Raw genomic sequence first — 19,743 nt, 5'->3', positions numbered from 1 at the left:
CGAGTGGCCTGGCTCAATCAGTCAGTCAGGTAGCGCTCGGAATGCTCGCACATATCGCGTATACGCCCGGCCGGCTTGTAAAACAGACTTGTGGACCCACTCTCTCGCCCGATTTAGTATCTTTGTGTCGGTGAGAACGCTTCTGGCGACCCGCTCACATTTCGATGCATTTCGCAGTTTTTCGTTTATCCACGGGTTTTTTTTTTTGCGTTTGTAGATTTTCGCGAGCTTAGAAATTGCATTTCTCGTGCATTTATTCAGTTTGAGTCCAGCTAGCGCAGCGTCAACGAGCGGATCTCTCATTTTCCGAATCGGGTTTATTCGCACGGTTTATTCGTATTTTCTCCCGGTTATTTGAGAGTGCAGCTATTCTTTGCATTTCACAAGTATTTAGCAGATCCGACGCAAAGTCAAGCCGTCTGTCGTCAATATTGTCTCTGACTGTAACTCGATCGCAAGTAACACACTTTCGACGTGCTCGTTTTTTGGGTTCTGTTTCGGTTTTGGGTCTGAATTCGAATTTTAGTTGCCTTTGCCTCCTTCGCGCTTTGCCAAATTTTCTGCATTTAATCATACTGCTGATGGTGCCCAAAAAATAACTTATTTTTTTTAACGATCAACAATAATGAATTAAGACGATCGAAGAAAATGCTTAAATGATTTTTTGTTATCGGATATCTGTTTCTGTATTTTTGCATATATGTCACCAAGTGCAAGCCGGCGAGAAATACAAAAAAATAAGCAAAGCAGAACGGGAAAAGTTATTATGTAACCTTTTAAAATGTTTTACACACACGCGCTATTATAACAGAAAAAATATGAAATAATACTTAAAGAAATACAGTGTAAAGCAGATGTGAATAAGCCATCGAATAGGAGTATATGGATAGAAATAAATAATGGAATTATAAATGGGCGTTTTTTATAAGCCACTTATTTGAGTGTAGTTTTAAAAAAAAGTGAGTGATGTTGCAATAAAATGTAAATGCAATATTGAAGTCTAAGAAAGCTAATTATATATAATATATAATACAAAATTATTTTAAAATGCAAGCATGTGTAAAATAAAGTTTATGGCAATCCAAAAGATCGAAAAACATGAAATAATATCCACAAATAATATATGCAGCCAAGCTAAAGTACCTAAATACTTAAATAATTTAACTACTAATTACCAAAGTTGTGCGCCAGATCCGAGAGTTAAAACCTACAAATCAGCTGCGACCAAATTGTGAAGTGTGCGCCATAAAAGTGAAGTGAAACAAAATGAAAGAAAAGTACAATGGGGAAAACAACCGCAGTGACAAAAACACTGTTAGAAAAATGCCGCGACAAGGCGATAAGGCAAAACCAAGGCGGAGATACCGGGAAAACGAGGGGAGAGACCTCTCGCTAAAAACAAAAGTGCATTCAACCAAAAATTACATGCAAATTATCTGCCAGAGAGAACTTTTAAATAGATTTGCAGTTCGGTTCAGTTGGGCTTTGCAAATGATTGCGCCTGCGCAATGTCTGAAAAATATTATTTATTTTATTTTAAATCTACACTTTTTGTTGCCGTTGTATTGTTGCATTTTTTCATTGTCAAAGTCGGCTTTTATGCCCAATAAAGGGATGGGTATATAGTATTTGAGATAGTTATTAGCAGGCAATAGTAAATGTGTGCCTAAGCGAATGATGTTTAGCCTTTATATACGTTGATCCTAAAATATGATGCTTTAATTTAGGAGAGCAAACATAAATGTGTCAGAGACAAATGTTTTATTATATGTCTAATTCCTATTTAATTTTTTATTTATCAGAAGTTGCTATATATTTTTAAAAATTTGCAAACAGTCCTTTTGGTTACATGTTATTACTGCATTGCTAAAATCATTTATGAAGATAAACCTACTAAAGTATTTTCCCTGTTGCTAAACGCAAGACTAAGTTTTTTTTAGTAACTTTGCTTTTAGTTTTGTTTATTATTTTCTTTACGATTTTCACATTTCTGTAGCATTCTGCTAAAGAATTTTCATGAAAATAAGTAGCTAGGTATTTCCCCAGCCACCCTTTCAACCCTACCCTTTTCCATTTTTTTTTTGTTTTTTGTATTGTTGGCTGACAAGTCTCAGGTCTCGGATCTGGCGTCTTTTTAATTTTTGAAACGTCATCGTCAGCGTTTGACTGCCCTGAGTATCTGTGTGTGCCAGTCTGTCCATGTGTGAGTGCGCTACTGATAGTGTGAGTGCGCGTGTGCATTTTGTGCAGTGGTGTGCGATCATGCAGTAGCCGCACACGCTCCCAGTAAAAGTTATTTCAATTGACAACTACAAAACTATATAGACATGCAAAAAGGTTTTAAACATTGCAAGTGGTTTAACTTCGTTTTCGTTTGTTTATAGTCAAATAAAATGGCCCAATTACGAAATGTTACTAAATAATTACTGCAGTCAGCTGCACTTTCTAGGCCTTTTCGCTTGGGCTTGCAGAGCGTATACTTCATATTCAGTTTGAGCAAATAGGTTGTTGTTGATACGGTGAGATAAGCAACTGATTGACAACTTCCCAGGAATTTTTTTTAGCTCAAAATTTCGCTAGTAGGAAACAAAGAAAGATAACTTAAAGAAAGCTTCTGGTAGTTTTTAACGTTGAAAGACAATATTTAGAGCTGAAGTATCTCATGACTAACAGCTACTGACGCTTCAAGTTCAAATTATGAATTTATTTATTTTTATTATTTTCAACTACAAAAAAAGTAATAATTTAATTAATTATATTTTTGAAAACAGAATAGAAAGTTTTTTAGACGGTTCCAAAAAGGGTTTTTAAGAATGAAATTCATTTGATATTAATTTTGATAATTATTGTTTAGAGTTTTCAGTTAAAGTGAAGGTTTTTACATGCCCAATTTCTTCGTATTTTTGGTACTCAAGCAGAATACACTGGACTTGTAATTATATATATGGAATTGGTATAAATTTAAATTCTAAAATTGAATAAAATAATTTTTTTTCACAAATTAAATTAATATTTATTCAAATGGCTTGGAACTATTACAAGTTCCAGTAAATTCGTTAGATCTTTCCACTTGGCGATTCCCACTCCATTTTCTAGAAATTAAAAATTCCTTTAAAATTGCAAGAGAATTTGTAGTTTGTAAATCCCTTAACATATCCAATTAATTAAAGTTTTACCTTAGTGAAGCCGTTCCAATTTTAGAGAATTTCATCGGTGATTCCCAGACTTAATTGAACACATAAAAATCATGATCAAGTCGAGATGAAGTGATGATGTACCGATGGTATTGAGCAGGCGGACTTTTAATGATTAAATGATCATCACATCTGTTGAATTATTATTAGATTGTTAAACGTTTTAGAAAGGCTAGTCCCAGATCCGTTTAGTAAGCCATTCTAGCCAAAAAAAATTACATCTCTTTACGTGAAAACCGGTTAAATATAGAGGCCTTTAACCCTTTAATCACGAAATCATTTTTAAAATAATCTATACTTTAGCCAAGTCAAAGTGAAATACAGGGAAAAGGAACACAACAAAACAAAAACAAAATCAATGAACGGCAAAAGATAAAAATAAAAGTGAACAATTTAATTAAGTCAAGTTTAAAACAACAAACGCAAAAGTGAGACAAAAAGTATTACAAGTTTTGCGGAAAGAGAAATAGCAGGGAAAACGGCGACGAAAAAAACGGCTGTACAACGGGTCGTATGAGTATTGGGTATTATCACTCACACACGGACACTATGCTGTAATCGCAATGCAATTAGCATTGCCACGCAAAAGCTCAAGTTCACTGACAAAGAAATCAAGAGAGGGCGACACACATGTGTAATATATATCTATATATATATATATATATTTATATATGGGCACCAACACATCGGTAGTATGCGATAATTTCTGTAACTGAGCGAAGCTTTACAAATGCAATCAAATGACGTTAGTTCCCCGCTTTGCCATGCGACAGAGCGAGACGGCAAGCGTTAGAGAGTGCAAGTGAGCGGGACGGGGCGAGTGGGACGGAGAGAGAGAGGTAGAGATATAGCCACTATATCTCCCGCCGCTCGTGAGTAGGTCAGTCAACGGTCTTCGGCTGGGTTGAGTAAACCTGCCATTGGCCTGCACTCCAACCGGCTTTCTGTGCTTTTACCCATTCCGTTCAGTATGCTGTTTTTCCAACCAACTGGCTTCCGCATTGCAAGCATATAAATACGCCGCAAAACACATATCACCAGCCATGTTGTCAATGCCAAATGTTTACTATGAACGCTTCCATCTGTAATAGATGATAGGCTCCCATTAGTTTGCCATACATTATAAGATTTAATGATGGTTTTTGAGTTGTTTGCTGCAGTTTAATTTTCTGGGGTGAAGGCCAAAAAGTGATTGGCAATTCTGAGAGATTGATTTACCTATTGCTTTTACTTGTTCATGTCATTTTGTAGATAACTAAATTTGACTATTGCAAAAAATTGGGTCAGTTGAATTTTGCAATCATTATATTCGATTTTTTACCGCTGAAACGCAGGGATCCATAAAGTCATAAAACTTTCAATTTGTTCATGAAAAATAGAATTTTCCTAAATAGATTAAACTAAAGTGTAGAAGTACAACTTTTTTTTACCAGCGCATCGCAAAGTATATTTCGAAATATGTGATTAAATCTACATTTGTAGTTTCACAATGGAAACCCACTTAAAAACTGATTTATTATGAAGCAATTATATGCTTTTTAGAAGAGAATTTTGAATCTTAATTAAGAAACTCAAAGAGCACTCTTTCGGATTGTTATTAATAGAGATTTAATTTTAATCGGGTTTCATTTTAGAAAGTGATTTATAGTCTAACTTCTTCAAGTCAAAGAGCTTTTAATTATTTATGCTTAACCTGGAATAATTGAATTAAGAGATGTTATTTGTGCAGATGATAATGCAGGTATTGTACACAAAAGAAAAGGTTTAACTTTTGTCAGAATTTAATGGAATAACCGAATAATTCCAGAGTTTATAATTGAATAACATCTTCAAGTCAAAGAGCTTTAAATTATTTTTAGCTTAACCTGGAATCATTCAATTAAGCGATGTTATTATTATGCTGTACATAAAAAAAAGGTTTAACTTTTCACAGAATTTAATGGATTAACCCAATAATTCCAAAGTTTATAATTGAGTAAGCAATGTTGTAATTGGACCACATTCCTTGGGGTAATGCTAACCCATTCAATAATAATACCTGACACCTTCTCCATGTGTCTCTATCTTAACCCTTTTCTCTGTGTTTTTTCACTCTGCGACAAGCCAAACCAACCGCACTAATTGCAACACGAGCCATTAAGCGAGTCATTGGCAATTATCTGGCATCATTTCAAGTCTGGGTTTTGGCCAACAGCTACTTACGGTTAACCAGCAACACTTGGCCAAAGGAACGGGCAGTGTGCCGCCTTTGATGTGTATTTAAAATCATATCCTCCGCGTATACATGTGGGAAATTATGAGCTGCGCTTTGGGTCCCTGGTCAAACGGAGCTAAACGGATTAATTACAACTGCCATGGCAGATGTAAAGCTGTGTAATTTTAAGCTGCTTTGCACATTTTAATTAAACACTGATTTTTCGTCAATGTACCAGCTTTAAATGGGCTCAACTCCAACGTCACTGAGCTCTGGGAATCGAGTTTTCAACCCATTCCATCGGGCGAATGCATTTAACAGGCTTGCAAAACCTTTGACATTTGCTCAAAAGTTTTCAAGTTGTTGTTCGGCAAGAAATTGCTTTTCGCCGAAGCCCTTTAAGTGCTGGACCGTCAATTAACAGGGAATAATTTTGCGGGTGTGAAAGAAAATGACTTCAGGTGCAGGAAATGATTGGGAGGTAAATGGGATAAAAAGAAATCAATAGAAAGTCAAGTAAACACAGAGAATTATGCAATCGAAGCATGCATGGAAGCTTATTTATAGCTGGGAAAAAAGGGGAGCATCCGCAGGCTAAGGTCGACTGCAGTTAGAGCCAGGCAATTGGTTAGCAGCTGCTCTACTCACACTCTCCGCCACTCAACCACTCAACCACCCGGCCCAGCCCAACCACCCACTCACTCCAACCACCGAGTGGTTGTTATGGCATTCGCCGAACGCATTTTGTAACATGACAAAATAGCGTAGCATACATTTCAGGGGTTGCAAATGTGCAACATTGATTGGCACGGCCAACTGGCAAATTGGCCACGGGGCCTCCACTTGGGGATCCTGCGCAGGCGCAGCTTATGCGATTACATAACACCACGAAAGCGATTCGAAGAGGATGCTGGCAGCCAGGAAAGCCGAAACAGAACCACAACTGCACTTGTTGCTGACAGAGCGCGGCGTTTGGCCAATATTTCGAATCGAAAACGCGACGGGAAAAATAAAATACCTTAGCCTAACTCAACGAAAGTAAACTAATCAGTTCTGTGACCCCTTGCAGTTATTCAAAATGTGGCATATTGAGCATATGGAAATCAATTGTTGCGTGAACATTACTTGAACTTTTTAACCAAAAACCAAAAGCACATATGAACAAAATTATGTGAGCGTGTAAATTATTTGTGGCATTTGTGAGCAAGTCGTCAAGCGAAGTTTAAAGTTTTGAACTTTCTTCGGTTTGCCTCTTTTTTAAAAATTGTGCAGTTCGAAGTGGATTATCCGACAGACCCGAAAATGGACGACGAGAGCGATGACAAGGATGATACGAAAAGGTAAGTTCATATCCCATTCAACACCCATACTCATGGATTCGTAGCTATTCATAAATAGATAACACAATCCGTGGACAATCTGCCAGTGACAGTTGACAAGAAGTAAAACAAAAGTAAAAGACGTGTCTATGGCGTTTTGGTAAATTTTCCACTAGGTGAAGGTGGATTGTCCCCCTTTGTTTAGTATTTTTCTGATGAATGACTGTCCTAAGAAACGACTGCTGTCGTCATAAAATCCGAGGTATCCCCAGACCATACCAATAATTCACACCCCCCGATACAATCAATGAAAACCAATGCCGTGGTAACTTAAACCTTTGATCCGTTTTTACTACGGCCATCTTAAATGAACTGTAATCTGAGTGTGAATTCGATTAGGTCATGCAATAATTACTTTCACCTGGCCTAATAATGCCGCACCCTCATAACCGAAAGTAGCTAAAAGTAAAAGCATGCTGGCAATAAAAATAAGAAATCAATTATCGGATATCCAGATTGAGGAGAAACAACTATTATTAAAACATGGGTGGAAACGATCGGGCATTTGGTTTTATTTAATTTATTGCTTAAATTAATATTTGGATAAGACACAACAGGACACTCAGGACACAACAGGCCACATGTATATCTCAGCTAAATAACTTAATAAATTTTTATTTAGGTACTCTTATGCATAACATAATATCGTTAACATATACCGAATCATGTGTAAACCTATTCAGTTCTACACCCAAAAATAAAATACATAGTTTAAATTTAACAATTTTAATTTATATTAAAATTTTAACTTAAATTTGTGACAACTAATATTTTGTTTAAATCAGACGCGACGGCTTAAATGCTTTATTTACACAACTGAATACAAATGTATTAAATATTTAATAATTATTTAATTATTTGAAAATAAAATGGGAAAGAATGGGAAAAGGAAAGTTATTTATGTTTTGATAAATAAGACATCTTTATAAAAAATACGATAATTAGATTGTTTTTTGGATTTGACTTTGCCAAACCAAATGTGCAAAAGGAAGAATGGCAAGAATAGTTTCACTGTATATGGTAACAAATCAATTTAATAACCTTTTCTCAATATAGTTTTGTTAGTTGTATACCAATCTTGAGATCTAAGATATAATTTTGTTTATTTTTTAAAGTTTTTTGTTATTCTAATTTAAATAAAATGCAGTTAAGATTTTTCAGCGCTGAGGGAAGCAATTGGTAAACATATTAAACAATTTATTTTGGAATAGGAAATTCCTAAATTCCTTATAATATAATATATTCTTTAGAAAACCTTGTGCTTTTTGAGATTGAACAAACTTAAAAATAATTCAGTAATACAGAATGCATTTTTTTCAAAATTTAAAGTTTTTAATCTATTAATCTAATCTATTAATTCTAATCTAATTAACTGAACTGTTGTTGTTTTGAGGTGAATCTTAAATAAAATATCGCGCTTTTTTTTAATTAGGTCCTGGAGCACCAACTATTATTGCTCCACTATTTTCAACTGCCCTATTTTAAAGGCTTATTTAAACAGAGACTCCAGCTTTCCTTTAATTTAAACTATTATATAAAAATCCAAATTTAAAATGTTAAAGCTTAGTGCGACTATTTAAAAGGTATATGTTGCTGTAGATTTTGTTCCACTATTGGTTCCTGCAGTGAAGTTAAATAACTGCATTTCCATTCGAAAATGTTCTATGCAAATCACCGTATTGAGTCGGTAATATATACTTCCAGCTCATTGCCCTCCAATTAACTCTAAACACATTGCTGGTCATCAACTGCCATATCGTAGTCGAATAAACTGACAATAGCAATAATCCCAAAGACTCCGCTCATCAACCAGCCAGTGACATACAGATGTCAATGGCAGAGCAGAGAAAGTTAACTCTTGCGCAGCAAATTCAAAGCGACAAAGGACCCACAACCCTTCGAAGTCCTTAGAAAAATCCGGGATGCTGATAGCATATGGGCATATGTGGCTAATCAACGCCAGACAATGCCTCTGTGGGTCGAACACACGTGGGTCACCCACTCGTTTTGGGGGTGGTAAACCCAATTTATTATGAAATATGAATATATGAAGTAGTGAAAGTATGACGTTGCTAACCGTAAATGCATCCTATTGATTATGTTTAATTCATAGCTTCCTTTGCAGAAAATCGCGAAATCTCAGCGAGAAGAAGCGGCGGGACCAGTTCAACTCACTGGTCAACGATCTGAGCGCCTTGATATCCACCTCCAGCAGAAAGATGGACAAGTCCACGGTCCTGAAGTCCACGATAGCCTTCCTCAAAAATCATAATGGTGCGAGAACAATGTTTTAACTCTGCGCATTTTTAACTTAAAATGTATATTATCAGAGGCCACCGATCGCTCGAAGGTGTTCGAGATACATCAAGACTGGAAGCCCACGTTTCTGAGCAACGATGAGTACACCCACCTGATGCTCGAGTCTTTGGATGGCTTCATGATGGTCTTCAGCAGCATGGGCTCCATCTTCTATGCCTCGGAAAGTATTACCTCCCAGCTGGGATACCTGCCGGTGAGTACAAATTTTAATCTAAATTAGTCAAGCCAATTAAAATGAAACTGCTATAGCCAAATAGCCTAAGGATTCGACTAATTTAAAGCCTTAAGTTGTACAAACATTCACATTTTTTGTGCGTTTTTTAGCTTTATTATGGGTCAATTAAAACAACATTGAAAGTTCTTCTACATTTCAACGATTTTCAAATCTGCTGGTTATTAAGATCTTTAGGTTCCCCAATAAGACCCAATTTTGTTATTTATATTGATTTGATAGAACTACCCAACCACCAAACTTTAAAACCTAAAAATAGCAGGCCGAGGGGAATAAATCGTTCGAGCCAGTCAATTCATTATCAAACCAGAATTCTTAAACAACAGCAAAACAAATTTCTTGTAAATGATGGCTTCAAAAATTAAAAGGGCAGTTAACGTCCATTCCACAAACGTGACATCGGACAATCCCTCGCGTTACGAAATGCTATCCTGGGTAAATAACACTTTGAAGGCCCAGTTTGCGAAGATCGAGGAGCTGTGCACCGGAGCGGCATACTGTCAATTCATGGACATGATGTTCCCCAACTCGATGCCGATCAAGCGCATCAAGTTTCGCACAAATCAGGAGCACGAGCACCTACACAATTTCAAGATCCTGCAGGCGGGCTTCAAGAAAGTGTCAGTGGATAAGGTCGTTCCCATCGACAAGCTGATCAAGGGACGCTTTCAGGATAACTTTGAGTTCCTCCAATGGTTCCGCAAGTTCTTCGATGCCAACTACGATGGCCGAGCCTACGATCCAGTGGCCGCCCGGAATGGAGTCACCATGGGTTTCGGAGCAAGTCATTTCGGGCCTAAAGGTCAGAAATCCTCGCCCAAGTCCACGCCTCGATGTCAAACCCCGGAAAGGTCCTCCACCACTTTTGATCCCGTGGAGGCCAATACGGAAATCAAGGAGGAATTCTCGCTACTTTCTCAGCAACTCGAGAACGGTCCCGAAGAAATAAAGGATATGGAAAGGGAACGAGATTTCTACTTCAAAAAACTACGTGACATTGAAGTTCTCTTTCGGAGGCACAGAGTTGATGCCACGGCAAGGCCTATTTATGAGAAAGTTCTAAAGATTATTTATGCCGACAACCCCACCTCACTTACACCAAATTAATATTTCCAACCTCAAAACGTTTTCGAAATTTGTAGTTCTTTCTTTTTAATTTATTACTTAAATGAGTGTCTCACAATTTTTCACTTTGCACTCAAAGATTATGGTTTGCGTATTCCAAAAATTCCAAATAATAAATTGATAATGCTCGATCTATGGAATAACCTATTTATGGAGATCGATTAACAAATTAATATCGAGATATGAAATGAATAATGTTGGAGCTGTGGACTTATGAAAATTTATCAATATTTAATGTTTTAGTTATACTTGTTTTGGACGTTAAAATAAATTAAAGGGTAATGCTAAGTGCCAGCAAATAAATAACTAGCTTATTGTTTTTTATGGAACCTTGCATTTCATATAACTTTATCGTATTCCAGCAAGATCTGTACAACATGACCATATATGACCTGGCCTACGAAATGGACCACGAGGCACTGCTAAACATCTTTATGAATCCCACACCGGTTATCGAGCCCCGACAGACGGATATTAGTTCCAGCAACCAGATCACATTCTACACCCATTTGAGAAGGGGCGGATTGGAGAAAGTGGATGCGAATGCCTACGAACTGGTCAAATTTGTGGGTTACTTTCGTAGGTAGCCGTGCAGAAAGTTTCGGTCACCTCCACTGATGCTTATCCTTTAGGTAATGATACCAATACCTCCGCGGGTTGCAGTTCGGAGGGCTCGAATGGTTCCAATGGACAACCCGCCGTGCTGCCGCGCATCTTCCAGCAGAATCCCAATGCCGAGGTGGACAAGAAACTGGTTTTCGTGGGCACCGGACGCGTCCAGAATCCCCAATTGATCCGCGAAATGAGCATCATCGATCCCACTAGTAACGAATTCACCTCGAAGCACAGCATGGAGTGGAAGTTCCTGTTCTTGGATCACCGGGCGCCGCCGATTATTGGTTACATGCCGTTCGAGGTCCTGGGCACTTCTGGCTACGATTACTACCATTTTGATGATTTGGACAGCATTGTGGCTTGCCACGAAGAGCGTAAGTTGCAAAGTTATATGTAAATTAATAAAGAAAACAGATGCCAAAATATTTTTTGAAACACTCCAAAAATGATGGATTGCCATTTTTCATGACGCTAAAGAAGCCAAGTGGGACATAGAAACTAATATAAATAATTATGTCAAAAAAAGAGTTGAAACTAATTAAAGAAGACCTTACAAAAAAGCTTAATACCTGGAAAAAGGACTTTAAAAAAAAGGGTTTTATGGCCTTGAGCTCCTCAGATTATATTTGCTTTTAAGAGGTTAGGATTTGTTCACCGCTTTATTATGATATTTACATCCCTCCCAATAGTTCGCCAGACGGGGGAGGGCAAATCCTGCTACTACCGATTCCTCACCAAGGGCCAACAGTGGATCTGGCTGCAAACGGACTACTACGTGAGCTACCACCAGTTCAATTCCAAGCCGGACTATGTGGTCTGCACCCACAAGGTGGTCAGCTATGCGGAGGTTCTCAAGGAGAGTCGAAAGGAGGGCCAAAAATCCGGGAACAGCAGCAGCAGCAACAACAACAATGGGACCGCCAAGGCTATCGCCTCAACGGCAAATAGCAGCCAATCCGCATCTGCCACCACAACACTAAGGGATTTCGAGCTGAGCAACCAAAATCTGGATAGCACTTTGCTGGGGAATAGTCTGGCCAATCTGGGAAACGAAACGACGGCCACATCGCCCGCCGTGGACTCATCGCCCATGTGGTCCGCATCGGCTGCTCAGCCCTCTGGTTCCTGCCACATTAGTTCTCTGAAGACATCGCGACCCGCCTCGAGCTACGGCAACATCAGCTCCACGGGTATATCACCGAAGGCCAAGCGAAAGTGTTACTTCTACAATAATCGGGGCAACGACTCGGACTCCACTTCCATTTCCGCGGATTCGGTCACCAGCCGGCAGTCCATGTTGACCCACGTCAGTTCGGTAAGTATAGGAAGTTACATTTAAAAGACCGAAAGATCGAAAGGGTAATTATTGTAAAACATTCACCTACATTTGTGTACCACATTTTAGTTTGAACATGGAACTTCGGCAAGCCGAAACAGAAAATTTTATATCAAATTTGAGCCAAAAAAAGTCAATAGAAGAGAACAACAATGCCGAGAGAATTGACGGAATCTGTGTCCACCGGATGGTCAAGTGCCAGGACATCAGGGATTCTGAATTGCTAACTCCTTGATGTCCTGACACTTGCTACCATCGGCGGATAGTTTACACCCAGAACCGAACAGATGATAACTGTCATGATAATTGGTTAGTAATATGATAACTTTTGGAGAGTCAATATTTAGACAATTGTCAATGAAAACTTTGAATCTCGTGTTTAATTTAAGATTAATTATATACATATGAGATATGTAGAATGTAAAGAGATACTTCAACAAATAATTAAAATAAAATTGGACAACAATTTCAAATTGTTTTTAGTAATATAGGCATAGAAATCGAAATGTAGTCGCTTTGTAATAACTGCAAGGGTATATAAACTTCGGCTTGCCGAAGTTAGCTTATTTTCTTGTTGTAGCATGAGTTAAGTCTGTGAGTCAAGCGTCCAGCATTAACGCCATTTGTACGTGCTTTAAAATGTCGTATGTTTAAGTATGAGTCATGAAGACGGAATATGCTGACGATCATGGAATCGCCCGTGGTGAATAAAATTGATAACGGTAGGTGCGCGTACCTTCACCACTTTTGCTGTTGCTTCGCACCTCTTTCCTAGCCGAGGTTCTAGCTGACTATAAAGCTTCTTATTTTTGTTCAACCATCTGAAATGGCTCTAGTGCCAGCTACAAGCAAGGCCACTGTCGATCGCAAGTTTAATTAGCTTTAGAACGCGATAAGTGAAGAGTGAATTCGATCCTGCGTTGCTATCCGCCCTGTTCGATGATTAAAATAAAAACACGGATTGGGATTACTGGGACTACCGCCGTCGTTGGGATTACTGTTAAAGAGCCAAAAAATGTTGTACTATTTTCTGTTACGCTTTTGGCAAATAGTCCAAAGAAAAGATTTACAAAAAGTCCATAATTTTTGGACAAAGTTAAGGATTTTTTATTTCAAGTATTGTAAATATTTTACGTTTCAAAATAATTAAAGCAATTGTTACGAGGGAAGTCAAAAACTAGGTAAGTGATCTTTGTTATACCCGTGCAGAGGGTATTGTAATTTCAATCAAAAGTTTGCAACGCAGTGAAGGAGACATACCCTAAACTGTATATATATTCTTGATAAGCATCACCAGGAGAGTCGATCTAGCCATGTCCGATTTTTTTTTTCGATTGTTCCTATGGGAGCTATATGATATAGTCGCCAGATCCGGCTCGTTGCGTCTTATAGAAAGACAACTTTTGGGAAAGTTTCAAGCAGATAAATTTAAAACTGAGGGACTAATTTGCGTTTTAAAGATATCGAATAGAAACTTTGCACACACCCTTCGTTCCCTTACACGCAGTATATATATCCTATAGCCACCATATAAATGATTGATCGGAAATGCCATAACTTGGTGTTTTATATTGTTAGGATGTTGGGATTTTCTATGGGTTTTTTATTTGGCCAATAAATCCGACCTACCAAATTTTATAAGGGTCGGCCGACTATATCCTATAGAATTAATTCTATGACCGTTACTATCACTCCCTTGCATTATAAAAGAGGGTGAAAAGGGTAGATATGTCAAATTTAAAAGAAGTATGAGTATTAAGAATGCATCATATGAATAGTTTTTGAGAATATAATTTACAGAATATTCTGCAAGGGTATATCCACTTCGGCTCCGCCCGAAGTTAGCTTTCCTTTCTTGTTATTTCTAAATAAAACAAAAATATCAACTAATTATGTTTTTTAAATAATTTATTGCCTCGAGCAATATCTAGGGCTGTCCTATGAGGGCATTAGTGAGAGAGAGATGGAGAGTGTCCGTTTTCCTGAGGGTGTTATTTGTGTATCTGAATTGCACGGCGAAAGTTGTCAAATAGTGTGTTGACTGCGGAATACTCTGCGTATCGAGCATCTATATATATTCTATATTGATTCAACATATTTGTTTAGAGCCTTAATAGGTTCTTCACAAGGTAAATCGATATTGCCATATCCTTCTGTCCGTCTGCCCATCCGTTTCTAAACACATTTGTCATTTTATATAAATATTATTATTAAATACTACATTATTATATTTTTATACCCTTGCAATTTTATAAGGATCGGCCGACTATATCCTATAGCCGCCATACAACTGATTGATCGGAAATGCCATAACTTTGCTGGTTGTTAAGTTAGGAAGTTGGGATTTTCTATGGGTTTTATTTTTGGCCAATCAATCCGACAAATCAAATTTCATAAGGATCGGCCAACTATATTCTATAGCTGCCATATAACCGAACAATTGGAAATGCCATAACTTTGGTGTTTTTTTAAGTTAGGAAGTTGGAATTTTTATGAGTGTTAAGAATGCATCATATGAATAATTTTGGATAATATAATTTACAGAATATTCTGCAAGGGTATTTCAACTTCGGCTCCGCCCGAAGTTATTTTTTCTTTTCTTGTTATATCTACAGTGGTTGCCGAAATTAGATTTCCTGTTAATGACTAAGTGAGTTTTTTATTTTGTTATATATTTATTTGTTCAAATGTTTGCCTAAATTTTCGCTGCCTCTTTAGTCTGGCCGTAGCTTTCGAAGAAAACGGCGCGTTTTAAAAAGAGAAATCGAAGTTTATCAACCTTAAATCGACCGCGTTACTTAAATAAAACATAATTAAAATATATACAAAAATTGAATTTTTTTCTTTTAATGCAATAGAATAACTTTAAAGATTTCCTTAATTTAACGATTATAAATACCGCGTTCTTATGAAATTGTGAATTTAATGAAATGGTTTTTTACAAGGTTTTTAATTGGTTGGAGCAAAACCAAATTGTGAAATACATATGTATGTGTTTTGGGACAAGAAGAAACCGTTTCGGAAACGAATATTTGGCAGCCAAAAGCTATGTATAATAAACATGTTCGTTAATTAATTAGTGCCAAGTGGTTTTTGTATTGTTTTGATCAAAGCGGCCGCGGATTTATCTTGGGATGATTGACCGTTTCCGTTTCCATTTCATTTAGTGGGAAATGACTAAATAGGACGAGATTATTTTTACTGGAAACCGTGACCATCTGGTACTCACGCAATATTGCAAAATGACTTCGAATAACGTTTAGCATCGAAAAGTGTTTTGGCATGTATACAGTAACGGACATTATTATTGCCACAGCAAGTATATTGTTCGGGGGCATTTTGTCTATTTTTTTGTTTTTCAACTTTAATAAATTATTCATAAATGAATAATTAAAATATTTTGTTTAATTTAAATAACAACATTAGATAAATAAAAACAGTCTGAAAGGTCAACATGCTTGCTGTACCAATACTTAAGTTTATCACTGTATATAAACATATACATATAAAGAGTGAGCTTGCTATAAATAATTTGGTCACTGCTGATTAAATAGAAGACATTTTTAAGAAATTCTGAATATAAGGGTGTGGTCAATTATGTGTATCCGTAGAACGTTTTTAACTGATTGAAGCTAATTCAACTCTGGCGGACACGAAAAAAAAGTTTCCGATCGAAGGTTTTTAAAAAAAAAAATTAAATTAAATTAATAGTATTAGTTGAAAGTAGTTCCAACTTCACAGTGCTACGGCAGCCGAACCGAAAGAAGAAACCCGATGAAACGGGATATATTTGCTTTTGTAAGATGATTAGTCAAACCTTAAAATAAATTAAAAATATATTTGAAATTCAAATGAATTGTGTCTTTTAAAGAACTCGTTAATGGAAGGTTATTTTTGGTATGGTTTTGGACCATATATGTATCTGTATCCCAGCCGATTTTTGCACTGTCATAAGCTATTTCAGAGCGCATTGGCAACTGAAACACATTTTTTTTAAAACAATTTTTTCATCTTTTTAGCGTAACCTTTACAAAAAAAAATTAAACTATGCAAAAATCACTTTAATATAAAATCTTTTGGAACAAAAATCGAAAACTTTATAAAAAATTTGAGCCAAAAAACGTCAATAGAAGTAAAGCTAATAAAAATTACAGTGTGAAGTGCTCAAAACAATGCCGACGGAATTGTCGGATGTCCACCGGATGGTCAAGTGCCAGGACATCAGTGATTCTGAATTGCTAACTCCTTGATGTCCTGACACTTGCTACCATTGGCGGATAGTTTACAACCGGGACAGATGATAACTGTCATGATATGATAACTTTTGGTGATTCCATATTTAGACAATTGTCAAAGAAAACTTTGAATCATGTGTAATTTAAGATTAATTATATATGAGATATGTAGAATTGCTCACCTTATTTTTCGGTCCATATGGGCAATGTGAAATTTACAATTACTTTGTGGTCCTAACGAGTTGGTCACCCTTTCGATCATCAAATTATTTTCCAAATACATTCCGTATAACTAACCTGCTGTTATCTCCTTAGCAAAGCCAGCGACAGCGATCGCATCACCGTGAGCACCACCGCGAGCACCATCACAGTCAGTCGCATCATCACCAGCAGCAACAGCATCAGAGCTTGCAGCAGCAACACCAGCAGCATCACCAGCAGCTGCAACTGCAACAGCAATTGCAGCACTCAGTGGGTGTGGGTGTTGGTGTGGGTGTGGGTGCTCCGAAAATGGTGCCCCTCCTGCCGATTGCCCCCACGCAGATCATGGCCGGCAGTGCCTGTCAGTTTCCCCAGCCCGCCTATCCACTGGCAAGTCCCCAATTGGTGGCACCCACTTTCCTGGAGCCACCGCAATATCTCACCGCCATACCCATGCAACCGGTGATCGCTCCGTTTCCGGTGGCACCTGTCCTATCGCCGATTCCGGTGCAGGCACAGCAGGATCTGCTGCCCGAAACCGTGGTGATGACGCCCACGCAGAGTCAGTTGCAGGATCAGCTGCAGCGGAAGCACGACGAACTGCAGAAGCTGATCCTGCAGCAGCAGAACGAGCTGAGGATCGTCTCGGAGCAACTGCTCCTCTCCCGCTACACATACCTGCAGCCCATGATGTCGATGGGATTCGCACCGGGCAACATGGCGGCCGCGGCGGTGGGATCGATGGCAGGAGGTCAGCGGGCACTAAACTTCACCGGCAGCAATGCAGTGCAGCCGCAGTTCAATCAGTATGGATTCGCTTTGAATTCGGAACAGATGCTGAACCAACAGGATCAGCAGATGATGATGCAGCAGCAGCAGAATCTGCACACGCAGCACCAACACAATTTGCAGCAGCAACATCAGAGTCACACGCAACTGCAGCAACATAATCAACAGCAGCAACAGCAGCAGCAGCAGCAACAACAGCAGCAACAGCAGCAACAGCAGCAGCAGCAGCAACAGTTGCAATTGCAGCAACAAAATGATATTTTGCTGCGTGAGGATATCGACGATATTGATGCCTTTCTCAATCTGTCACCCCTGCAATCCCTGGGCTCGCAGTCCACAATTAATCCCTTCAACTCCAGCAGCAATAACAACAATCAAAGCTATAATGGTGGCAGCAATCTGAACAACGGCAACCAGAACAACAACAACGGCAGTACGAATCCACCACAAAATAACAACGAGGACTCGCTGTTGTCCTACATGCAAATGGCCACCGAATCGAGTCCTTCGATCAACTTTCACATGGGCATCAGCGATGATGGCTCCGAAACGCAGAGCGAGGACAACAAGATGATGCACAGTTCCAGCACCACGCAAATGCAGCAGCAGCAACAGCAGCAGCAACAGCAACATCAGCAGCAGCAAATCCTGCAGCAACATCAACAGCAGTCAAACAATTTCTTCAGCGCGAATCCCTTCCTCAGCAACAGTCAGAATCAGAACCAAAATCAGTTGCCAAACGATCTGGAAATACTGCCCTACCAGATGTCCCAAGAGCAATCGCAGAATCTATTCAACTCGCCTCACACAGCCCCAGGCAGTAGTCAATAGCAGATCCCAATGTAAATAACCCTCGTTTGCGGTTGGATCATTCAGCCGTGTGTAAGATCCTAGATCCTAATCAAGTTTGGCCTCTGGCTCTCTTTATCGAACCTTATCCATTCGAAACCCAGAACTAGTTGTAGATCTCGACAGACTGAGTATTGTTCTAGCCCTGATTCGTGAGTTGTATATTAACTAGGTATAGCAAAGTTCTCAAAATATTCCGCTGTAAGTAGGTTTTACACTGTTGTAATGTTATGTTTAGTTTGTAAGTTTATGTTTCCATAAGTTAGCCTTATCCAGTAAGTGCCATCGGGGCGCAAACAGGGATCTCTGATACGTAATCGAACCTTAAAGCCTAATCCTTAGCTGTTTGTTGTATTTAAGTATACCGAGAAGCGACCAACAAACAAGCGAGTTGAGCAAAGCTAATCCAATTCCATATTATTTTCAAGACTGGGCTTCGCCATTGAGGTCAAACAAGATATTTATCATACGATTAAGTGATTATTCTGTATGCGCATAGGATAGGTATATGTACAATTCAAAACTCAGGTTGAGATTGCAACTGACATTTAATTTGCTGTGAACATATTCCCATAAGTTATCTTCAGGCCCGATCTTTTCCGACAGATGAAATACCACTAGTTCAATCTTTATTCCACCAATTCCCTGTATTACTATTTTTCTGTTGGAAAACTTCGTTCGAATATGTTTCGATCTTCAGCTGATAAAGAGCCAAATGCTTTAAACTTAGAACTTGCAAAAGGAAACAAACTAACTTTAGCCCAACTAAAACTACCTTAATAACTATAATTAGCTCAGTGTTTAAGCTCTGTACATACCTATAGGACAAGTCGGGAGAACTTCTTAAGCCTGTAAATACGCGTACGAAGATGATAAGCTACAACTTTATTGTAAATAACTAAATGTTTTTATGTTTTTCCAAACAAGCTCTCAAAATCAAACTGAACTAGCTATCAAATTAAACAAAAATATCGAACCAAACAAAGCTGTAATAAAGCAAACAAAAACGACTAATTCTCGTGGTATTTATTATTCAAAGCGTTTTTAATAATATGCAAAGGGAGCAAGTAATCTTCAGATTCGATTCGAGGCTTTGAATCGAGAACGCTTAAACTCTGGGTATAGGCACCAAATGGACGCGGCAACAAACTGGAAAATGATTAAAAGGTAGTTAAGTATTTAAGAGTTTCACAAGCAACGATTATTTCTAATTCTTTACTTGGTCTTCTCCTTGGCAGTTTCCGAACTATCTGTGGCTTATCCGTGAAGAAATAT

General features: G+C 38.1%; 2 protein-coding genes across 8 annotated transcripts; both read left to right on the top strand.

Moving 5' to 3' along the window:
• Nucleotides 1-297: 297 nt before the first annotated feature.
• Nucleotides 298-19,476, top strand: LOC108042854 (circadian locomoter output cycles protein kaput). Of its 7 annotated transcripts, none has more exons than XM_017121326.1 (8): nt 298-458; nt 6,458-6,728; nt 8,881-9,041; nt 9,098-9,279; nt 10,806-11,022; nt 11,076-11,432; nt 11,748-12,373; nt 12,464-12,634. In XM_017121326.1, the coding sequence occupies exons 2-8, from the start codon at nt 6,691-6,693 to the stop codon at nt 12,560-12,562; spliced, it is 1,680 nt and encodes a 559-aa protein (XP_016976815.1). In that variant the 5' UTR covers nt 298-458; nt 6,458-6,690; the 3' UTR covers nt 12,563-12,634. The 7 variants fall into 7 exon arrangements, with proteins under 7 accessions (XP_016976815.1, XP_016976810.1, XP_016976813.1 ...); XM_017121321.1 differs by lacking the exon at nt 12,464-12,634 and adding an exon at nt 16,945-19,476 and having other exon boundaries at nt 301-443; XM_017121324.1 differs by lacking the exon at nt 12,464-12,634 and adding an exon at nt 16,945-19,476 and having other exon boundaries at nt 301-458; nt 8,893-9,041.
• On the top strand, nt 9,611-10,586 carry LOC108042855 (microtubule-associated protein RP/EB family member 1). Its single transcript, XM_044457661.1, has one exon. It carries the CDS (start codon nt 9,664-9,666, stop codon nt 10,423-10,425), a length of 762 nt encoding a protein of 253 aa, XP_044313596.1. The 5' UTR covers nt 9,611-9,663; the 3' UTR covers nt 10,426-10,586.
• Nucleotides 19,477-19,743: the final 267 nt, after the last annotated feature.

Source organism: Drosophila rhopaloa, unplaced genomic scaffold (genome assembly GCF_018152115.1).
Source record: "Drosophila rhopaloa isolate 14029-0021.01 unplaced genomic scaffold, ASM1815211v1 contig_163, whole genome shotgun sequence".
Lineage (NCBI taxonomy): Eukaryota > Metazoa > Arthropoda > Insecta > Diptera > Drosophilidae > Drosophila > Drosophila rhopaloa.
The sequence above is the reverse complement of the archived record's forward strand: the minus strand, read 5'-3'. Positions and strand labels throughout refer to the sequence as shown.

Bases quoted from the DNA above. Each gene is read 5' to 3' on its own strand.
- LOC108042855 (XM_044457661.1), top strand. From the start codon at position 9,664: ATGATGGCTTCAAAAATTAAAAGGGCAGTTAACGTCCATTCCACAAAC.
- LOC108042854 (XM_017121321.1), top strand. From the start codon at position 6,691: ATGGACGACGAGAGCGATGACAAGGATGATACGAAAAG. The intron at 9,042-9,097 runs GTGCGAGAACAA...GTATATTATCAG, and splicing joins CTTCCTCAAAAATCATAATG to AGGCCACCGATCGCTCGAAG. The intron at 12,374-16,944 runs GTAAGTATAGGA...TTATCTCCTTAG, and splicing joins TGTTGACCCACGTCAGTTCG to CAAAGCCAGCGACAGCGATC.